The sequence below is a fragment of the Heptranchias perlo genome, chromosome 8 (genome assembly GCF_035084215.1).
Source record: "Heptranchias perlo isolate sHepPer1 chromosome 8, sHepPer1.hap1, whole genome shotgun sequence".
Taxonomy (NCBI): Eukaryota; Metazoa; Chordata; class Chondrichthyes; order Hexanchiformes; family Hexanchidae; genus Heptranchias; species Heptranchias perlo.
In genome coordinates, this window is record NC_090332.1 from 40269726 (window position 1) to 40289753 (window position 20028).

The following is a 20028-nucleotide window of genomic DNA, read 5'->3' on the forward strand; positions in this document are numbered from 1 at the left end:
TTGTACCTTTCACTTCCTGGTTTAACGTACCAAGCCCGCAGAGACAATGGACGCAGCTTGTCAAAAATGCTGTGATCTGACTGGTGGAGGGGATAGATCGATCCTTTTCCCTTCTCCCAGGGTCCTAGCTGTGCCTGAATTGACGCTGGGCTCTTCTCTGCTTCCTATTCGAGGAAGTGCCCGAAGAAAAGAGTAAGTAAGTTAGTGGGTTAATATAAATCTATGGAGTAATGAGCGGTGTTGGTTCGCCGCTCCAAGCAATTTCTACCCCATTAAGATTCAAAATGACGTTAGACACACTAGCATTCAGCAGTTAGCAGAGGCTGAACAATGCACCTTCAGTTCTTCTGGGTAGGGCAGTCCATCTCAAACTGGTTGCTCAATTGATAGATTATCAGATGCTAATCATTAAGGGAATGTTTGTAACTTACAAACTCAAACTCAAACTGATATCAAACACTGAAGTTAATGAATATCCATCAACTCTTGCACTATATTATTACATCTTCCTTCCATCAAAACAAAAGATTATTTGCAGTTATTTCTAACCAGGTGGTTCCCTTAATAATTTTTATTTGCATCTGTGCTTAGTAATCCTATAATACTTTGGGGTAGAAATTGGGGTAGATAAGTCCACCTTAGTTAAGGTGCAGTCATGCCAATGATGGGTTTAGACCAGGATATTATAAGTCCTGAATTCTAACATTTGCACTGTAGGATCCTTGAATCTAGTTTATGCTACTATCAAATGGGGTTAACTTAGACCAGCGGCTGAGGAAGGTTGATGCTTAGATGTTAAAGCTGAATTGCTGTGTTTCATTGTGATGTTAGATGGAAGCTCATTACTATGAATTGATTTTTTGTCAACATTTTTTTTGCTTTTCAATTTTGAGGCTCGTAGCTTCATTTGAAAATTTCCCTCAAGACTGTTTCTTGTTTGGGAAATTTCCCTAAAATAAAGGAGATGGCTGTTTCTTGGACACAAGGGGTATCCAACAGTACCGTGCCTGGTATCACCATTGAGAACGGCCACTGTTGAAGCAGAGGAATGATTTAAATTAAAATTGAACAGGTCATTAGTATGCTGAAGGAAAGATTCAGGTGGCTAGATAGGCCCAGGAGCTCCCTCCAATATCCTTCAATGTTGTCTCGTGAATTGTGGTGTCTAGCTATGTCCTCCACAACTTTACTCTTCAGAAAAGTCTGGAAATTAAGATTCCTGAGGAGGAGGAGACAGAGTCAAATGCTGAACCCCCTGAGACAGAGGGATTCGGACATGAGGGGGATACAGTGAGTTCGCAGTCAGCTGCTTGGAGAGAGTTGCACAATAAACTCATCAGAGAGACTTTCAGTAACGTTTGATCAGAATATAACTATACATTTGTAATTACCAGATTGTCCCACATAATTTAAATGTGCATCCTTTCATAGCACTCCATTCATCGTGAAAAGCAGATCTTCCATGGGGATCCCAAGTCCACAAACATCTTTATCAGTGTAAGTTTGTTTTCAACAGAAAATTCATGACTATCATACCATTACTTCTAACAACGACAATCATATAAGGGTTCTGGAACTTTATAATTGAGATCCCAATTAGTCTCACTGCCGTGCACTTCCCTTGTGACCTTTTGCTTTTTCCGCCTTCCTATTCTTATTACTTCATCAAAATGCAACTTGAGGGCCTGCAATCGGAGATGTGGATGGCTGCTATATATGACTATGAGCCTCTTGGGATGGAGATAGCCCTCATCTCAGGACTGCTGAGTCCTGGGATAGACCCACAACAGACTGCTTCTCTGGCCTTGGAATCTCCACAGTCTTGGCCTGCTGACCTCCACTTGTGAAGACATCTGATTGAGGGGCCTGAGTACAGAACTGTCTGGTGCTCTTTTCCTGAGGAACAGCAGAATCCTCAGAGGCATCTCTTGCTCTCCCACCAGACATAGGATGAGGATATTGGCTGCCACTGATCTGCAGGAAAACAGATCTTATGGAATTACATGAATATCCTGCAAACCCTCTGAAATGGTGGCCTGGAGATCTAGGAATGCGGTAGATATTGCTCTCTCCATTCTGTCACCCAAAGCCTGAATGCCACCAGTCAAGGCCTTCACTTGCATTCAGACCTCTGTGTTTTGTGTGTCGCAAGCAGATGACTCCTACAGCTGGCACTCCCGTCAGGCTGCTCTGCATCGTTGAGAAGCCTTCTCCGATACTGCCACAAAGGAGGGAATTGGATTTTTTTGCCAGTCTTCCTATCTGTTGCATATTCTCAGAGAGGCTTTGCAGTGCCTTGATATGAGTTTGATGCTCTGCTAGCATCTTTCTTTTCACGACAGGACCCCGTGATCATTGTCTGCATGCCTATTAGGCAGGGACTGAAATATCCATCAACTCTGCTCAGGAACATCCTTCTCCGCTTCCACTTCCTCTGGCTTCCTTGTGTGTCATGTATTACCCAGTGTCCAGTCCTCATCTTATCTATCTATTTCCCCTTGAATCACACTATCTGGGCTGGTGAGTGCGAGTGAAAGGGTGAATGAAGGTGTAGGTGAATTTCTGATGTCTCTCCATTCTGTTGAGGGTCCTACCATTGGCTCATTTTCTCTGCCTTCTTATTCCCTACTTCCAGCTCTTGTGGAATGAAAAAGCAAGAGAAATGCAATGAGTTTCTTTGTAGCCACTGTTTCCTTACTGTTCTGCTCGATTTTAATATTCTCATCCCTGTTTTCAAATCCTTCCATGGCCTCTCCCATCCCTATCTCTCAACTCATCCACAGCCTTTGATTTATCTCACTGTTTGTCTGGATGAGCAGAAATTTCCTCCATTTAAATATTGGGAAGACCGAAGCCATTGTCTTCAGTCCCCGCCACGAACTCCGTTCCCTAGCCACTGACTCCATCCCTCTCCCTGGCTACTGTCTCAGATTGAACTGGACTGTTTGAAACCTCAGCGTCCTATTTGACCATGAGCTGAGCTTCCAACCCCATATCCTCTACGTCACCAAGACCGCCTATTTCTGCTTCTATAATATTGCCTATCTCCATCCCTTCCTGAGCTCATCTGCTGCTGAAACCCTCATCCATGTTTTTGTTACCTCCAGACTCCACTATTCCAATGCTCTCCTGGCCGGCCTCCCACCTTGCACCCTCATCCAAAACTCTGCCAGCCCTATCCTAACTTGCACCAAGTCCCGTTCACCCTAACACCCCTGTGCTCACCGACCTACATTGGCTCCTGGTCCGGCAATGCCTCAGTTTTACAATTCTCATCTTTGTGTTCAAATCCCTCTATGGCCTCGCCCCTCCCTATCTTGTAACCTCCTCCAGACCTACAGCCCTTTGAGATTTCTGCGCTCCTCCAATTCTTGCCTCTTGCACATCACCAATTTTAATCGCTCACCATTGGCGGCTGTTCCTTCAGCAGGCTAGGCCGTAAGCTTTGGAATTCCCTCCCTAAACCTCTCCGACTCTCTACCTCTCTCCTCCTTTAAGACGCTCTTTAAAATCTACCTCTGTGACCTTTTGGTCGCCTGTCCTAATTCCTCTTTTTGTGCTCGGTGTCGAATTTTGTTTGATAATTGTTCCTGTGAAGCGCCTTGTGACGTTTTACTACATTAAAGCCGCTATATAAATGTAAGTTGTTGTTGAACAGCCGGCTTGGAAATAGGAGGTTAGTTCATCTACTACTTCTTCCCTTCATTTAGGCCACTAAATAGTGAGAAGGAGATAGAGGAGCAAATATGCAGGCAAATTGCAGAAAGGTGCAAGAACTTTATAGAGTGGTGATAAATATATAAACAACGACGACTTGCATTTATATAGCGCTTTTAACATAGTAAAACATCCCAAGGCACTTCACAGGAGTGTTATCAAGCAAAATTTCATATTGAGTCACATAAGGAGGTATTAGGACAGGTGAGCAAAAGCTTGGTCAAAGAGGTAGGTTTTAAGGAGCGTCTTAAAGGAGGAGAGAGAGGTAGAGAGGCGAAGAGATTTAGGGCGGGAATTCCAGAGCTTTAGGGCTTAGGCAGCCGAAGACACTGCTGCCGATAGTAGAGCAATTAAAATCGGGGATGCACAAAGAGGCAAGAATTGGAGGAGAACAGAGATCTCGGAGGGTTGTAGTGCGGGATGAGGTTACAGAGATAGAGAGGGGCGAGGCCATGGAGAGATTTGAAAACAATTTTAAAATCAAGGTGTTCCAGGACCGGGAGCCAATTTAGGTAAGCGAGCACAGGCGTACGGGTGAACGGGACTTAGTGCGAGTTAGGATACTGGCCGCAGAGTTTTGAATGAGTTCAAGTTTATGGAGGGTGGAGGATGGGAGGTCAGCTAGGAAACCATTGGATTGGGCCAATCTGGAAGTAACAAAGGCATGAACGAGGGTTTCAGCAACAGATGAGCTGAGGCAGGGGCGGAGACAGATGATGTTACGGAGGTGGAAGTAGGTGGTCTTGGTGATGGAGTGGATATGTGATCAGAAGCTCATCTCAGGGTCAAATAGGACACCGAGGTTGTGAACGGTCTGGTTCAGCCTCAGACAGTGGCCAGAGAGAGGGATGGAGTCGGTAGCTAGGAAACGGAGTTTGTAGCAGGAATCAAAGACAATGGCTTCGGTCTTCCCAATGTTTAGTTGGAGGAAATTTTTGCTCATCCAGTGTCGGACAAGCTATGTGACAAAAGAGAGACAGTGGAGGAATTGAGGAAGGTGGTTATGAGGTAATGCTGGGTGTCGTCAGCATACATGTAGAATCTGACGTCGTGTTTTCGGATGATGTCGCCAAGGGGTAGCATGTAGGTGAGAAATAGGAGGGGGCCAAGGATAGATCCCTGGGGGACTCCAGAGGTAACGGAGTGGGAAGAGAAGCCATTGCAGGTGATTCTCTGGCTACGACTGGATAGATAAGAATGGAACCAGGTGAGCGCAGTCCCACCCAGCTGAACGACAGAGGAGAGACGTTGGAGGAGGATGGTGTGGTCAACCGAGTCAAAGGTTGCAGACAGGTAGAGAAGGATGAGGAAAGATAGTTTACCATCATCACAGTCACAGGATATCATTTGGGACTTTGATAAGAGCCGTTTCAGTACTGTGGCGGGGCGGAAACCTGATTGGAGAGATTCAAATGTGGAGTCGCGGAAAAGATGGGCACGGATTTGGGAGGCGACAACACATTCAAGGACTTTGGAGAGGAAAGGGAGGTTGGAGACGGGGTGATAGTTTGCAAGGACAGAGGGGTCAATGGTGGGTTTTTTGAGGAGGGAGGTGATGACGGCAGATTTGAAAGGGAGGGGGACAGTACCTGAGAAGAGGGAACCGTTAACAATATCAGCTAACATGGGAGCCATGAACAGAAATTAGGTGGTCAGCAGTTTAGTGGGAATAGGGTCAAGGGAGCAGGAGGTGGGTCTCATGGTCAAGATGAGCTCAGAGAGGGCGTATGGGGAGATAGGAGAGAAACTAGGAAAAGATGTGAGTTCAGGGCTCGGGCAGGGGGAACCATAGCTTGGTGGGCTAGGGGAAGGGAGGGAAGCGGCAGAGGTAGCTGAAGGGATGGTCTCAATCTTAGTGGCAAAGAATTCCATGAGCTCCTCGCACTTTTCATTGGAGGTGAGGGGGCAGCGGAGAGGGGTTTAAGAAGATGATTTGTAGTGGAGAAGAGAAGCCGAGGGTTATCTTTCCATTCCAGGATGATCCTGGAATAGTAAGCAGTTTTAACAGAAGAGAGCAGGACCCGATAGTGCTTTGTGATCCAGCCAGATCTGGCATTGATTAGCTAAACCAGTTGTCCGCCATAAATGTTCAAGTCTGCGTCCCTTGGTCTTAAGGGAGCAGAGATGAGGGCCATACCAGGGGGACTGACCAGGATAAGAGAGAATAATGGTTTTAATGGGGAGAAGGGCATCAAAGGTGGAGGTGAGGGTGTGATTGAGCAGATCGGTAGCTGCAGAAATGCCATGGTAAATGGAGGGCCAAACGCTTGACAGTTGGGAATTTGGAAGTGCCGTTGTAAGTGACTTGCGGGAAGAGTTTTTTCCAGGGGCGAACACAGAAGGAAGTAGGGTTGGGAGAGAGAAGGGGGATGTGGGTGGAGAGGAATACAAGGAAGTGATCAGAAATGGCCTTATCCATGATTGACCCGATGGGAGTAGAAAGGCCACATGAGATGGCAAGGTTGAGGAGGTGGCCGTGAATATGGGTAGGGGAGTTAGTAAAATAGTAAAACGGTTGTTAAAGGAAGGATGGGGCTGATTAGGGACAAAAAGGAGTTGTTCTTGTGGAGGCAGAGAGCATGGTTGAGGTACTAAATGAGTACTTTGCATCAGTCTTCACTAAAGAAGAGGATGCTGTCAAAGCCACAGTAAAAAAAACGAGGTAGTAGAGAAATTGGATAGGATGAAAATAGATAAAAAGAAGGTTATTAAAAGGTTGGCAGCGCTCAAAGTGGAAAAGTCACCTGGTCTGGATGGGATGCGTCGTAGGTTGCTGAGGGAAGTAAGGGTGGAAATTGCGGAGGCTCTGGCCACAATCTTCCTTAGATATGGAGAAGGTGCCAGAAGATTGGAGGATTGCAAATATTACAGCCCTGTTCAAAAAAGGGGAGAGAGATAAACCTGGCAACTACAGGCCAGTCAGCCTAACAATAATCTGGGAAAAAATTAATTAGCACTTGGAAAAATATGGATTAATAAATGAAAGCCAGCACAGATTTGTTAAAGGCAAATCATGTTTGACTAACTTGATTGAGTTCTTTGATGAAATAACAGAGAGGGTTGATGAGGGTAGTGTGGTTGATGTTGTGTATATGGACTTTCAGAAGGCTTTTGATAAAGTACTACATAATAGACTTGTTAGCAAAATGAAAGCCCATGGGATTAAAGAGGTAGTGACTGTGTAGATACGAAATTGGCTAAGGGACAGAAAGCAGAGAGTAGTGGTGAGCGGTTGTTTTTCAGACAGGAGGGAAGTGTGCAGTGGTGTTCCCCAGAGGCCAACATTGGGACCAATGCTCTTTTTGATTAATGACCTGGACTTGGGTGTACAGGGCATCATTTCAAAGTTTGCAGATGACGTGAAACTCGGGAAATGTAGTAAAGAATGAGGAGAATAGTAACAGACTTCTGAAGGACATAGATAAACTAATGAAATGGACAGGCACATGGCAGATGAAATGTAACACTATGAAGTGATGCATTTTGGTAGGAAGAATGAGGCGAGGCAATATAAACAAAATGGTACAATTTTAAGGGGGGTACAGGAACAGAGAAACTTAGGGTTTGCTTACACAAATCTTTGAAGATGGCAGGACAAGTTGAGAAGGCTGTTAAAAAGGCATATGGGATCCTTGGCTTTATAAATAGTGGCATAGAGTACAAAAGCATGAAAGTTATTCTAAACATTTATAAAAAGTCACTGGTTAGGCCCTGGAGTATTGTGGCCATTTCTGGGCAGGTGCAGCAAGCAGTTTGGAAGGCAAATGGTATGTTGGCCTTCATTGCAAGAGGATTTGAGTAAAGGAGCAAGGATGCCTTACTGCAGTTATATAGGGCCTTGGTGAGACCACACCTGGAGTATTGTGTGCAGTTTTGGTCTCCTTACCTAAGAAAGGATATACTTGCCATAGAGGGAGTGCAGCGAAGGTTCACCAGACTGATTCCTGGGATGGCAGAACTGTCGTATGAGGAGAGATTGGGTCGACTTGGCCTGTATTCACTGAGTTTAGAAGAATGAGAGGGGATCTCATTGAAACATATAAAATTCTGACAGGGCTAGACAGACTGCATGCATGGAGGATGTTTCCCCTGGCAGGGGTGTCCAGAACGAGGGGTCACAGTCTCAGGATACGGGGTAGGGCATTTAGGACTGAGATGAGGAGAAATTTCTTCACTCAGAGAGGGTGGTGAACCTGTGGAATTCTCTACCACAGAAGGCTGTGGAGGTCAAGTCACTGAATATATTTAAGAAGGAGCTGGATAGATTTCTAGACACAAAAGGCATCAAGGGGTATAGGGAGAGAGCGGGAATATGGTATTGAGATGGAGGATCAGCCATGATCATATTGAATGGCGGACAAGGGTCGAATGGCCTACTCCTGCTTCTATTTTCTATGTTACCACACTAGGAAGGATGTCAAGGTCTTAGAGAGGGTGCAGAAGAGATTTACTGGAATGGTATCAGGGATGAAAGACTTCAGTTACATGGAGGAACTAGGGCTCTCCTTAGAGCAGAAAAATTTAAGGGGGGAGTTGATAAAGGTGTTCAAAATCATGAACGGTTTTGATAGAGTAAATAAGGAGAAACTGCTTCCAGTGGCAGAAGGGTCAGTAACCAAAGGACACAGATTTAACGTAATTGGCAAAAGAACCAAAGGTGACATGAGGAAAACATTTTTTACGCAGCGAGTTGTTATGATCGGAATGCACTGTCTGAAATGGGTGGTGGAAGCAGATTCAATAATAACTTTCAAAAGGGAATTAGATAAATACTTGAAGGGGAAAATTTGCAGGGCTGTGGGGAAAGAGAAGAGGAATGGGACTAATTGGATAGCTCTATCAAAGAGCCAGCACAGGCATGAAGGACCGAATGGTCTCCTTTAGTGCTGTATCATTCTATGATTCTATAATCTATGGTTTTTTAAAAACAAATTCTACATTCAGTGGGTTTTCAGTGACTCAACAGCATTTTCATTTACCTTTCACGGAGGGATGACCACCACAGTGCCCATTGGGCAGAAATCTAAGGCAGCCAGGAGGAGGACTGCAACTTCTCTGATGAAGACCTGCAACCTCTTCTGGAGGAAATTGAAGTGAGGTGCGACCCACTTCTGGGCAGCAGGTTGGCTGACAGCTGATTGAAGGGATAGAGAGACATTAAAATTATGGACTATTGTGACCTTCATCTGTATAGCTGACACAAGCAATTCTGCAAACTCTACTTCCACATTTTCTCCCAGCTTGCTCGCAGCTGTGCCCAGGAGATTAACCTTCCATTGCTGGAGACTCCAGGACAATCCTGGAAGGTTGATAACCCTATATGTCTTTCTTATGTTTTGGAGTTTCTTTCATCTTTTTTACTGTTTAAGACTACTCTTGTAGGTCAGCCCTAGCTCCCTGCATCCCAGAGAGTATTTTCACTTGCCTTGATATCTAATTAACGTCTATAGCATGCCCAGAAAAGAAAGAGAGAAGCCCTTTTGGGATTATTTCAGCTATTGCTTCTATCCTGTGCCTCCATGAGATGCTCCTTGCCTTCATAAAGCAGCAGAATAACACTACACTGGACTTGCTTTAGGCTTTAACTGCCAAACAAAATTTATTGAACAGTAATACATCAAGCAAATATTAGCAGTAGCATAACATGTATTTTCACAGTAGTTCTTCAAATGGAACTGCTGCACTAAGTTATGATACACATGATTTTTCGAATGTAGTCGTTCTTTTTCTCACCAAATATGGAAGTTATATGGCCTCTAACTCTCTTCAGAGGCTCCGGACAGGCTTTTGAAAAATACACTGTTCAATACCTTCAGACAGGACCAAAGAGAGCTTAACCAACTGTCTGTTAAATTAAAAAGAAAAATAGGCTGCCGATCATAATATCACACACAATATTTGCATTCTAATTGAATGGCTTGGCCCCTCTCTCGGACACCTGGCTACAGTTAAACTGACCAACTGTTTTAACAACTGTATCACAAATGAGCTGGAATATTCTTCTGTGAGTGAAGATGGTTTTTAACCCTTTATGTACCATGACAGAATTTTTAAAAGCTCATATCAAGTCAATGCTCAATTTTGACCACAGCCTTCACTAGTGACTCCAAATACACATTTGTCTTTTTACTAAATTTCATATTAACTCTTGTAACTTCAAGTACTTTCTGAAGTCTGTCACCATATCCCTCTTTTGATGAATTCCACACTGTTACACTGGGCTGGAAATTGCTTAAAAAGGAAAGTTGAGCTCAACAGTACTCACCATTGTTAGTGGCAAAATCGAGGAGCACGTGCAGTCAAACATGGAAATCCAGAACTTGCTCCTCCTGGTTCGCCGGGCGATATGACAGCTTCTAATTAAAGGGATATTGCCGGCTGGAATCAATGGACCTGCGCCAACTTGCTCTTCAGCCCAGCTAGAAAATAACTAATATCGCCACAAAACGGACACGCTTAAAAATACCAGGTCTAAACTAAGTTTCAACAGCATTGTAAGTCTTAATGACTGTCAAACAACTAAAAAGTTAACTTTAAAAAATGTAGTCTCATTACTCCTTATTTTAATAATTTTTGGTCATTACAAATTTTTACTTTATAAAAACTTTTAAAAAATTATTTTTACTTTTTTCTTCTGAATTTTAACTAAATTTGATTATTTCTTACCCTCTCTTTTTTTGCTATCTATAACTGTTTTTACAAATGATTTTAGTGTTGTACCTTTCACTTCCTGGATTTTACGTTCCAGCTTGCAGAAACTGTTTGCAGCTTGTCAAAAAAGCTGCAATCTGATTGGTGAAGGGGAGAGAGTGATCCACTCGCTTCTCCCATGGGTCCTCGCTTCGCTGGAGCAAACACTGGGCTCTTCTCTCCTTCCTATTAGAGGAAGGCTCAAAATCGGGCAGGATTGGGGACTAAATATTCCTGGATACAAAGTGTTCAGGAAAGATAGGGAAGGAAAGAAAGGAGGAGGTTGGCAGTAAGGAGAATATTGCAATACTGGAGAGAGAAGATGTCCTAGAGGGGTGAAGGACAGAATTTATTTGGTTAGAGTTAAGAAATAAAAAAGGCGCCATTACACTGTTTGGTGTATTCTACAGGCCACCAACTAGTGGGAAGGATACAGAGGAGCAAATTTGCAGGGAAATTAGAGAGATGCAAAAGCTATAGAGTAGTGATAACTGGGGACTTCAACGATCCTAATATAGACTGGGATAACAATGCTAATATAAGGGGCAAAGGAGGGGGGAGTTTTTGAAATGTGTTCAGGATAACTTTATTAACCATTATATTTCTGGCCCAACAAGGAAGGAGGCATTGCTGGACTTGGTTCTAGGGAATGAGGTGGGCCAAGTAGAGCAAGTGTCAGTGGGAGAGCATTTAGGGAGCAGCGATCATAACGTTTAGAATAGCTAGGAAAAGGACATGGACCACTCTAAAGTAAAAATACTCAATTGGAGGTGGGCCAATTTCAATGGAATGAGAACAGATCTGGCCCGGGTAAATTGGAATCAAAGATTGGCAGGCAAAACTGTAAGTGAACAATGGGCGGCCTTTAAGGAGGAGATGGTTCGGGTACAGTCTAGGCACATTCCCACGAGGCAGAAAGGTAGGGCAACTAAAGCCAGAGCTCCCTGAATGACAAAAGAGATGGTGAGTAAGATGAAACAGAAAAAAGAGGCGTATGACAGATGTCAGGTTGATAACACAAGTGAGAACCAGGCAGAATATAAAAAGTTCAGAGGGGAAGTGGAAAAGGAAATAAGAGGGGCAAAGAGAGAGTATGAGAATAGACTGGCAGCCAACATAAAAGGGAATCCAAAAGTCTTCGACAGGCATGTAAACAGTAAACGGGTAGTAAGAGGAGGGATGGGGCCGATTAGGGACCATAAAGCCTGTTTCATCTATTTATGAATAGTGCCATCAAATCGCTCTCATTTGCATGAATGAATCCCACTATTTCCACATAAAATTCCTGAAGCAGTTTTTCTCCATGGTGTGCATCTGTAGACTGTGCAGTTTTTCCTTGCTGCAACTCCGTCACATTTTCACTTTAAATATTACAGCCTGTACCCCCTTTAATTGTGCAGCAAGTGTACTTCCTTTTAAAATCCCATTCTCTCCCAGCTGTGTTAGCTCCCAGAGTTTAGCCTCAAATCCTGCTGGGAGCTCGCTTTCTTTACGTAATGAGCCCCGACCCAGAAGTTGGGCTCAATGGAACATGCCTAATTTGGACGGGCACTCATTACACACTGCAGCAGTTCTGCTACTTCTGCGGCCATCTCAGAAAATCCACCCCATAGACTACAGCATCCCAGTTTAGATAATCAGTCTGTACTGAGGTAGCTGATCTGAGCTAGGGTACGACAATTGGCTTCAGTGCCACTGGGCTAAGGAGGCATGGTTTTCTGTCCAGTGACCCCTGCTGGGAAGTGCATATTTATGGTTGCTGGGGAATGCTAAGATTGGGTTTGACTGTGATTTCCTGCACTGTCTAGTAGTCTGCCAACATTCCTTGCTTAGGCTCCCGCATGGTGAATGTCCTTTTGGACAAAGTACCAGGGAGTTTGTGAACCTCACTCCCAGCAGAAGTTATTGCCTTTAAGAAAGGAACAGAGAAAATTACGAACCAAAATAAAATTCAGAAATAACTTCTATATTGCCTGTAATATTTCTAATCATTAACATAAAAATTTAAAGCAAACAACTTCACCATGTATTTAAAGCTGCTTCAACAAAAACCTTATCAGATTTTTTGGTCTTTGGCACTTCACTTGTTTTAGATCCATCATGAGAACCCTCTTTGTTTAATTCAGTACAGTTACCAACACTACTGACTGTCTGGCTTGTGTCCGTGGTGAAATCAATTGACAGATCTGTTTTTAGATGTAACTGCAGCCTTGTCCTCAGAGTATGAATTTCCTGCTGTTGTTGTCCCAATCTTAAAATTAAAGTGAATTTATTGAATTTGTTAAAACCCTTTCTGCCAATACATATGGCAAATAACCAACACACTCCTCAAAGGCTTTGTTGCAAGTTGAAAACTGATATTTCAGGTACCAATTCCTTTAATAATGAGTGTTCAACTGTAAATTGCAATGTGCCCTGGGAGCCTGGCCCTAAGCATTGTACTTGTTCTGCTGTCTAAGGGGGGGTATCTTAAGGAGCCATGGGACCTTTATAAAACTCAAGCACTGGTAGGCTCTGTGCTGGAACAGAGGTTTGAGAATTAATTGAAGCACAAGGTGATGGCCATCGAAGAGCTGCAGAGCTGTGTTCTAGAAGAGGATATGGAGAAAGGACAATAAAATAGAATTAGAGTAGATAACTCTAGTTGTAGACCTAGCACTAGCATACGCCTGTAGTTTCTTTGATTTTCTCAAACTAAAAGTATGTATACCATTCCTACACTATAACCACTTTAGATAGCTCTGCAGCTAATCCCCATAATAGATGTGGCGCCACTTTTGAAATTTAAATTGATTCTTAAGATGACAAGACAACAATTTACATTTGTATAGTGCTCCTCACTTACAGAAAAACTTCAGAGTGGTAAAAAACAGTGGATGCTGACTAGAGGAAGACAGGAAAACAGAAAAAATGCTGGGGGGAGGCACAAAGATCAAATCAAAAGTAGAGCCAGAGATGGTAACATGTAGGGATTTAGGAAGGAAGTCTAAAGGGCAAAGGCGTAATGGCTGAAAGAATGGCCAGCAATTATAGAGCAAAAGGAGCAGGAAACAAAAAGTAAACTGGTGTTGGAGAAGCATAAAGCAAGTGCCAGAGACATACGGCTTGTGGAAATCATTGAGGATGGGATGAGGCCGTGGAGGCATTTAAAAATGGAGATGAGGATCTTGAAGTCAATCTACTGGAACACAGAGCCTATGGAGCAGATAATGACATGGTGATGAGAGTGCAGGTGATTGTGCTGCTGAGGATGAGGGCTTTGGCAGTTGTAGTTTGTGGAGAGTGGTATTAGAAAAGTAGAGTCTTGAGGTGATCATGTCGTGGTTTACTGTTTGGCAGCAGTTGGGAGAAAGGTAGGTGCAGAGATGGTGGAAGAAAGCAATCTTGATAATGGAACAAATCTGGGGAAGGAAGCTCAGCTCAGAGTGAAGTGGTATGCTAAGTTTCTGTGCTTCTTGAGTTAATCTGAGATGGTGGCTGTGAAAGTTGATAGAATCAAGGCCAGAGTCATGTAGGTGCTGGCAGGAAACGAGGACTTTGGTTTTGCAAAACTAATCAAAAGTGGGTGCCTGCTCACCATGCAATCACATTATTTTAATGTTATGCTTTCCTTTTAATAAGTAAATAGATGCATTGTAAACTGAAATGAAATTCCTGGATGGACTATAATAGTTAAACAGATAAAAGAAGTCAATGGTCATTTAATTGACCTGAAAACATTCTCTTCCGATGCCTCAAAGAAATACCACATGCTGACTGTGAAACTAAATTGATTGTCAAGTACCCCAAATGTATTTCCTGTCCTTTTGCTGTTCAAACATTGTTCAAACTGCTTCACAGGTCCACAAGAAAGAAATTATTGTAAAAGGCTGGCATATAATCAGACAGTCATGTTGAGTGTACTCACTTGGACAAATTGTGCTAACCACTACAGACTTGTTCTGTGCGTAACAGATCTATTCAATTCTTTTAGCTGCAGTAAGGTAAGAAAAGTATATTGAGGATATAGCAGCCTTGCTTTAATTAAGTTCTCGATATGTGATCATGTACTGGCAGTCTGCAGTATGCCTTTAATCATGCCTAAATATAATTAATGTCAGTGTCATTTTTGATTTAATAAATTCAACTGAATAATATGAAACCAGCATCTTATTACACAGATTATTCTGTAAATAACCTCCAATAAATGTTCATTATGCTTCCACATTTGGATATTCGTTATTGTCCACGTCATGTGTATTCAGTTAAGCAGCTTATTTCCCTGTTATAACGTTGAATCACTGATGAAAATATTATGTATACATATTCTATTTTGGAAGGAACTTGCAGTCATATAGCACCATACTCTGTCCTCAGGACATTCAAAGTACTTCTTATTCAATAAATCACTGTTGCTATGTAGGCAATCACAGGAGCCAACTTGCACACAGCAAGGTCCCACAAACAACAAATTAGAGTTAATCTCCTCTTGGTGGTGTTGGTTGAGGGAGGATAGTGGGCCAGAACAGCAGGAGAACTTCCTGCTCTTCTTCAAATAGTGCCATTAGATTTTTTATGTCCACCAGAAAAGGCAGACAGTCTTTGGTTTAATGTCCCATCAGAATGACAGCACCTCCAGCAAAGCAGCACTGTCTCGATATTGCATTAAAACACTCCAGTCTGTGGTGGGGCTGAACCACAACCTTTTGACTCAGAGGTGATAGTGCTACCAACTGAGACAAGTTGGTAAAAATAAAAACATTAAATAAGGATTTATAGTTGAAAATTCCCAACTGTCTGCTACCAAGTTACCGTTCTTGTACATTACTTTAAAATGCAGTCATCTGTTCCAAAGTTGATCTCTGCAGCGCCAGTGACAGTTCACTTCCTTGCACATTATATGACATATTTCAGACAAGGTAAAGAAAATAGAAATCAAAAACGACAAAGTAAATCTTTGAAGAATGTTTTGTGCAACAGAACTGCATTTTTAATTGATGTTATGTTAAAATGTCATTCCAAAAAAAATGAGCTAAAATTCCCAGAATATAAATCTGCTTTAGGTCAATATGTAATGAGATACATTATACACAGGATAATAAATAGTTAAAAATGTGATACAAGAAACACTACTTTGAGGGTTTAAGTGCTCTCACAAAACATAGTTCATTGGTGTTACCTAAACCACAAGCGGTCTTTCTTTTTGAAGCAAGCTTGTTTGTGCTTTCTATTTTTTAAATACGTATCAGTTGATCCCCTGTGGTGTTACACACATCTAGGGAACGCCGAGTCTTCAGGTTGAGTAGGGTGAGAACAGGGGGAATAACAGGACCGGGGCTGAGGGAGAGTGCAACTCCATAGGGTGGGGTGGGGGGGGTGGTAGGTAGACCAGAGCCGAAGAGGAAGGTTTGAGGAGGTTTTAAGGATGTGGGGAATGAGCTAGAGACAGGGGAGGTGAGGGGGAAGGTAGAATAGTGATAAAGGTCAAGAGGTGGGAAAAGGTAGAGCAGGGTTGGAGGCCAGGAGAGTGAGAGGTAAAATTAAGGTCAGGAGCTGGTTTGGAGGGGAGAGGAAGGTAGAATATAATAACAGGTTTGGGAAGGATGAAAGAATGGTAGAGCAGGGCTGGAGCCTAGAGGAAGCGAAGGTAAAGGGATGGTGGGAAGGAAAAGGGGAGGAACGTAAGAGAGATGATAGAGGTGTGTCCCCAACTATCAGTCTCTGTCTACCTTTGAAAAACACCTGATTGGAGAGGGAGGGAAGATAAGAAATTGTAGAATGGGCTACAGGTCAGGCAGTGGTAGTAGCCGACAGCACATGCTCGAGGGCTGTAGGGCAGAGTGGTGGGGGCGGGGGGGGTGCGAAAGAGGGAAAAAACGGACTGAGCAGTGAATGAGTGAGTGCCTAGAATGCATAGTCAGGCAGCGCTGCAGGCCTACAATGGCTGAAAATGGGAGAAGAAGGAAAAATCCAGTGAGCCGCCTGACACGAAGCACAGTGGGAAGCCTGGAAATAGAGGAAGAATCAGGAGTGGGTTGGAGACCCATGAAAATAAACTTTAAAAACTCTACTAAATAATTGATTTAAAAGGAACATTTTGTATGTACCTCTATTACTTACCTTTACCAAGATGAAGGATGAGAAACTTAAAAAAGCTATTGTTCCACCATGGCACCTAATGGCCAGATTCTGCAAATGTAGCATTACAGCCTGTCACATTATGGGAACTCCTATTATGAAGGTGACAGGGCGGGTGTTACCAGATGGGGATACAGTTGAGTAGAGTTTTCGCTTTGGGCACAATCGGGTAATTGTGTCTAAAATGCGCTTGAAATTGACCTGGTTAGGTTAGGCTTCAAATTTCCGCTGAATCACAAACATAAAATCTTCCATGAACCAGTGCAATCAAGCAGCGTAATAGAACGTAATTGTTTCTTTTTTTCTTTCCATTAAAAAGTATTCCTTGATGTATTTAAGAGTGGTAACCTGGCGCAGTTTTATTAATACAGCTGAAAATGGTTTTATCACCAAAAATAACCATTTTTAATAAGGGTGTCCAGTCTTCCACCTGTGAGTGACCTGATTTAAAATCACTGAAAATGACTTTAAAAAACTATACTGAACCATTTAATAGTTTTATTGGTGTACACTAGTCAGTTTCTTAGTAAATTAAATATTTTTTGATACGAGAAAACTTTTAAAATGTGCCTACTAGTGCCTGTGCGCCTAAGAAAATGAACGCAATTTGAAGAGCGCAATTAGCAGAATCTCGCAATGTCGGGGGGCGGGGGGGCAGGGGCCATGGCCAGTTTTGTAGACGGGCCCTGATTCGGGCGAATTGAATCTTGAACTAGCGTAAATGATTGTGGAAAACAATCGTAAATGGTTTTCGGTGTAACTCACTTGCATTTAAAATTCCCTGATCTTTCACGCTGATTCGGCCGATTCCGCCCGGATTGCGCTGGTATAATTGCGGAAATTAGCAGAAACTTGATCCCTATTAACTTTGAAAGGGTCATAGCTATTGTTGACATAGAACTTTTGAATGGAAAGATGACAGGAAATACCGATTTTAATAATATATAGACATAGAGAGAGATTTGAAAGCACAGGAGGCAGTGGAGTCGAATGATTATGAATCACAATTCTCAGCGAAGTGACATGAGATTGCATGACTCCAGCTGAAATGACCTGCTGGTTTTATACCATGAAATACTATGCCTTGTATCTATTATGATACTCAATATTATAAAAATGAACACACGCTGCACCTCAATTACACTGTTTCAGTAAACTGAGAACTCTCAATCTTGGGATTAGTTTTTGTTGCACCATCGTACTCAAAAACTGACGATATTGGAAATGAAGTATCTAACGATGGCATGCTGCAGTAAGTAGTACAATAACTGACTTTAGTACATAGTAATTTTGTGTTTTCGTTCTGTTTTGAACTGATCTATTTTTTGAAACTGTCACCAAGTTCCACAGGTGGATCCTAGTGAGTTGCTATCTCCTCCAAAGGTTTATCGGGAATGCATATCTTTCATTCACCAATATGATGCAAGAAAGTATCCAAATGAACCCATCAGAGGAAAGGTAAGGCAAGGATTATAGCTTCAAGGTTTATGTGCAAACTGCATTAAAGTAGCATGTGAGTAATTACTGAAGCCATGTTAAAGGAAATTCATGGACTGTGTCTGGTTCAGGGACTTCTCCAGTGATCAAGTGGGTTAATGCACAGTCTGGTGAGGAACTGAGCCATAGAGCTGATAGGTCCCAGATTAAACACTCAATCTGAGTTGAACTAGCTGATCTCAGCCAGTGTGAGCGAAAGAGCAGAACTGGAACGTGGAAACCAAGAACGAGTAAGGAAAGGGTGCGAAGCAGGGGGAGAAGGAGGCAATCACCACTCCCCTCCCCCATAATGAAACATTGTATACTTAAGGTCAAGATGAAAATATTGAAGACAATCCCTGTATATTCTGAGAAACACTGGTAATGTCAGACATACATTGACATTTCACAGAAATACCATCGTTGTGCTATTGACCTCTCTACTGAAGCCAGAAAAACACTATTTCCTTAAAACTAGACTTGGTTTATTATTCTAAAGCTGAATATATAATGACATTCCTGTTACATGGGAGTGTTTTTAAATTTCTTTCCATACGAGTGCCCAATTAGAACTAAAATACATTCGGGCCAAAAATCTGCAATCCCACCGTAACTATGATCGAACAGGAAACGTGTGCTGCCAATGTTTTAAAAACCTGATCCCACCAAAGTTTTCACAGTCAGGCCTTTTGCATAAAGCAGGCAGGCAGGTACCTGTACTAGTATCAGTGCATCTTGGGTACCTGCTAGGTTGGTGGGGGGCAGGGGGGTATTGGTGGGAGGGATGGGGAATGTGGCACTTGCCAGCCTCTTTGGGGAGAACCTGGTAGGTCTGGCAGCAACATCAGTAAAAAGATGAAATCACTCCCTTTATAAGATTAAGGGTTTCATCAGGGCCAACATTTTCTATTTTGGAGTGTTCCAAACTATGGTGTCAGCCTAAAATAATCTAGTGAGCCTCACTTATGCTGTTCGATTGCACTGAATGCTGGTATATTGCTGGTGTCCAGTACATTCGGGACATAGGAGGTGGGAGCAGTGGGAATCCCAGCAAATGATGTCATCCCACCAGCCCTACCTCCTTTTTGTTACATTGGGCTGCAAAAGAGCAAAAAACTACCATCTGCCCCTGACCCGAGATGAAATTCATTCATCATGATCGCCGGGACAAAGATTCAATATTAGCAGGACCCCTCCTATTTCCCATCACTTGTCCTCACCCACCCGATTTACCCCGCAACTACACCCCAACCCCCAAGGAAATTTGGGGCCATTGAGAACATGCCAGGGCACTAACTGCCTTAGCATCAAATCTATTAATTCTTGGGTCTTGCTTCATTTATCTAAATATTGGGCAGGTAAAGGCACACTCTAGTAAGGATGTAAAGTCCACCTATGGGAGTAGCCAGTGATGTTGAATCCAAGGAAATATCGGGCACGAATAAACTAAAATATAAAACTTCGCAAAAGATCAACTAGCAGGCAAATATGAAGGAGCAGAGAGTCTGTAATCTGGGAAGCTAAACAGTATTAATGTGCAACGCTGCCTTACAGTTGATATATAAAAACATGGTAATTACAGGTTTTTCAACAGAATACTTACGAACATAAGTAAAATTGCAACTTCTCTCTGCAGTATGGAAGTGTAGCATATTGAGTTCCAGCAAAGTGGTAAAACACGAGTTCAACCATACCGAGCCAGGGCCACGTACTTCTCAGGGGAGGGAGGGAAAACCAGAAAACCAGAGAACCAGTTGCCTCAAGACACTCTCATGTACCTCCTAGCTGCACAAGAAGAGACCCAGGAGCAGGTTGCCTCTCTATCCTTCGACTAATGCATTTAATTTCTGCTCCTGTGAAATGCACTAAAAGAGAGGTGATCGAAATTCAGCTATAAATCTGTCAGCTTATAAAACAACCAGTGTGAAATAGTATCCTTGAGAAACCACGCTGCAAGACGTGAAATCTAATTGAGACCATCACACACACTGTAATATTCTAGTCACATGCATTTGAGTGATAAATGGC

The 20028-nt window shown here is 42.8% G+C and overlaps 1 protein-coding gene and 1 long non-coding RNA gene across 6 annotated transcripts in view; one reads left to right on the forward strand and one right to left on the reverse strand.

Moving 5' to 3' along the window:
• LOC137324567 (uncharacterized) overlaps positions 1–10217 on the reverse strand; it is a 66321-nt gene extending 56104 nt beyond the window's left edge. The window contains exons 1-4 of one of the 3 annotated variants that reach the window (XR_010963667.1): positions 9983–10216; positions 9451–9562; positions 8697–8851; positions 31–164 (exon numbers count right to left, since the gene is read on the reverse strand). This is a non-coding gene — a long non-coding RNA (uncharacterized lncRNA). Of the gene's footprint in view, positions 1–6; positions 165–8696; positions 8852–9450 lie in introns of all 3 variants that reach the window. The other 2 variants (XR_010963668.1, XR_010963666.1) reach the window with 2 other exon arrangements.
• The window catches only part of LOC137324565 (uncharacterized protein C2orf73-like), a 60476-nt gene that overhangs the window by 36891 nt on the left and 3557 nt on the right, over positions 1–20028 (forward strand). For all 3 annotated transcript variants that reach the window (XM_067988999.1, XM_067988998.1, XM_067988997.1), the window contains exon 4: positions 17867–17982. In XM_067988999.1, the coding sequence (XP_067845100.1) occupies positions 17867–17982 (116 nt within the window). The remainder of the gene's footprint in view (positions 1–17866; positions 17983–20028) is intronic.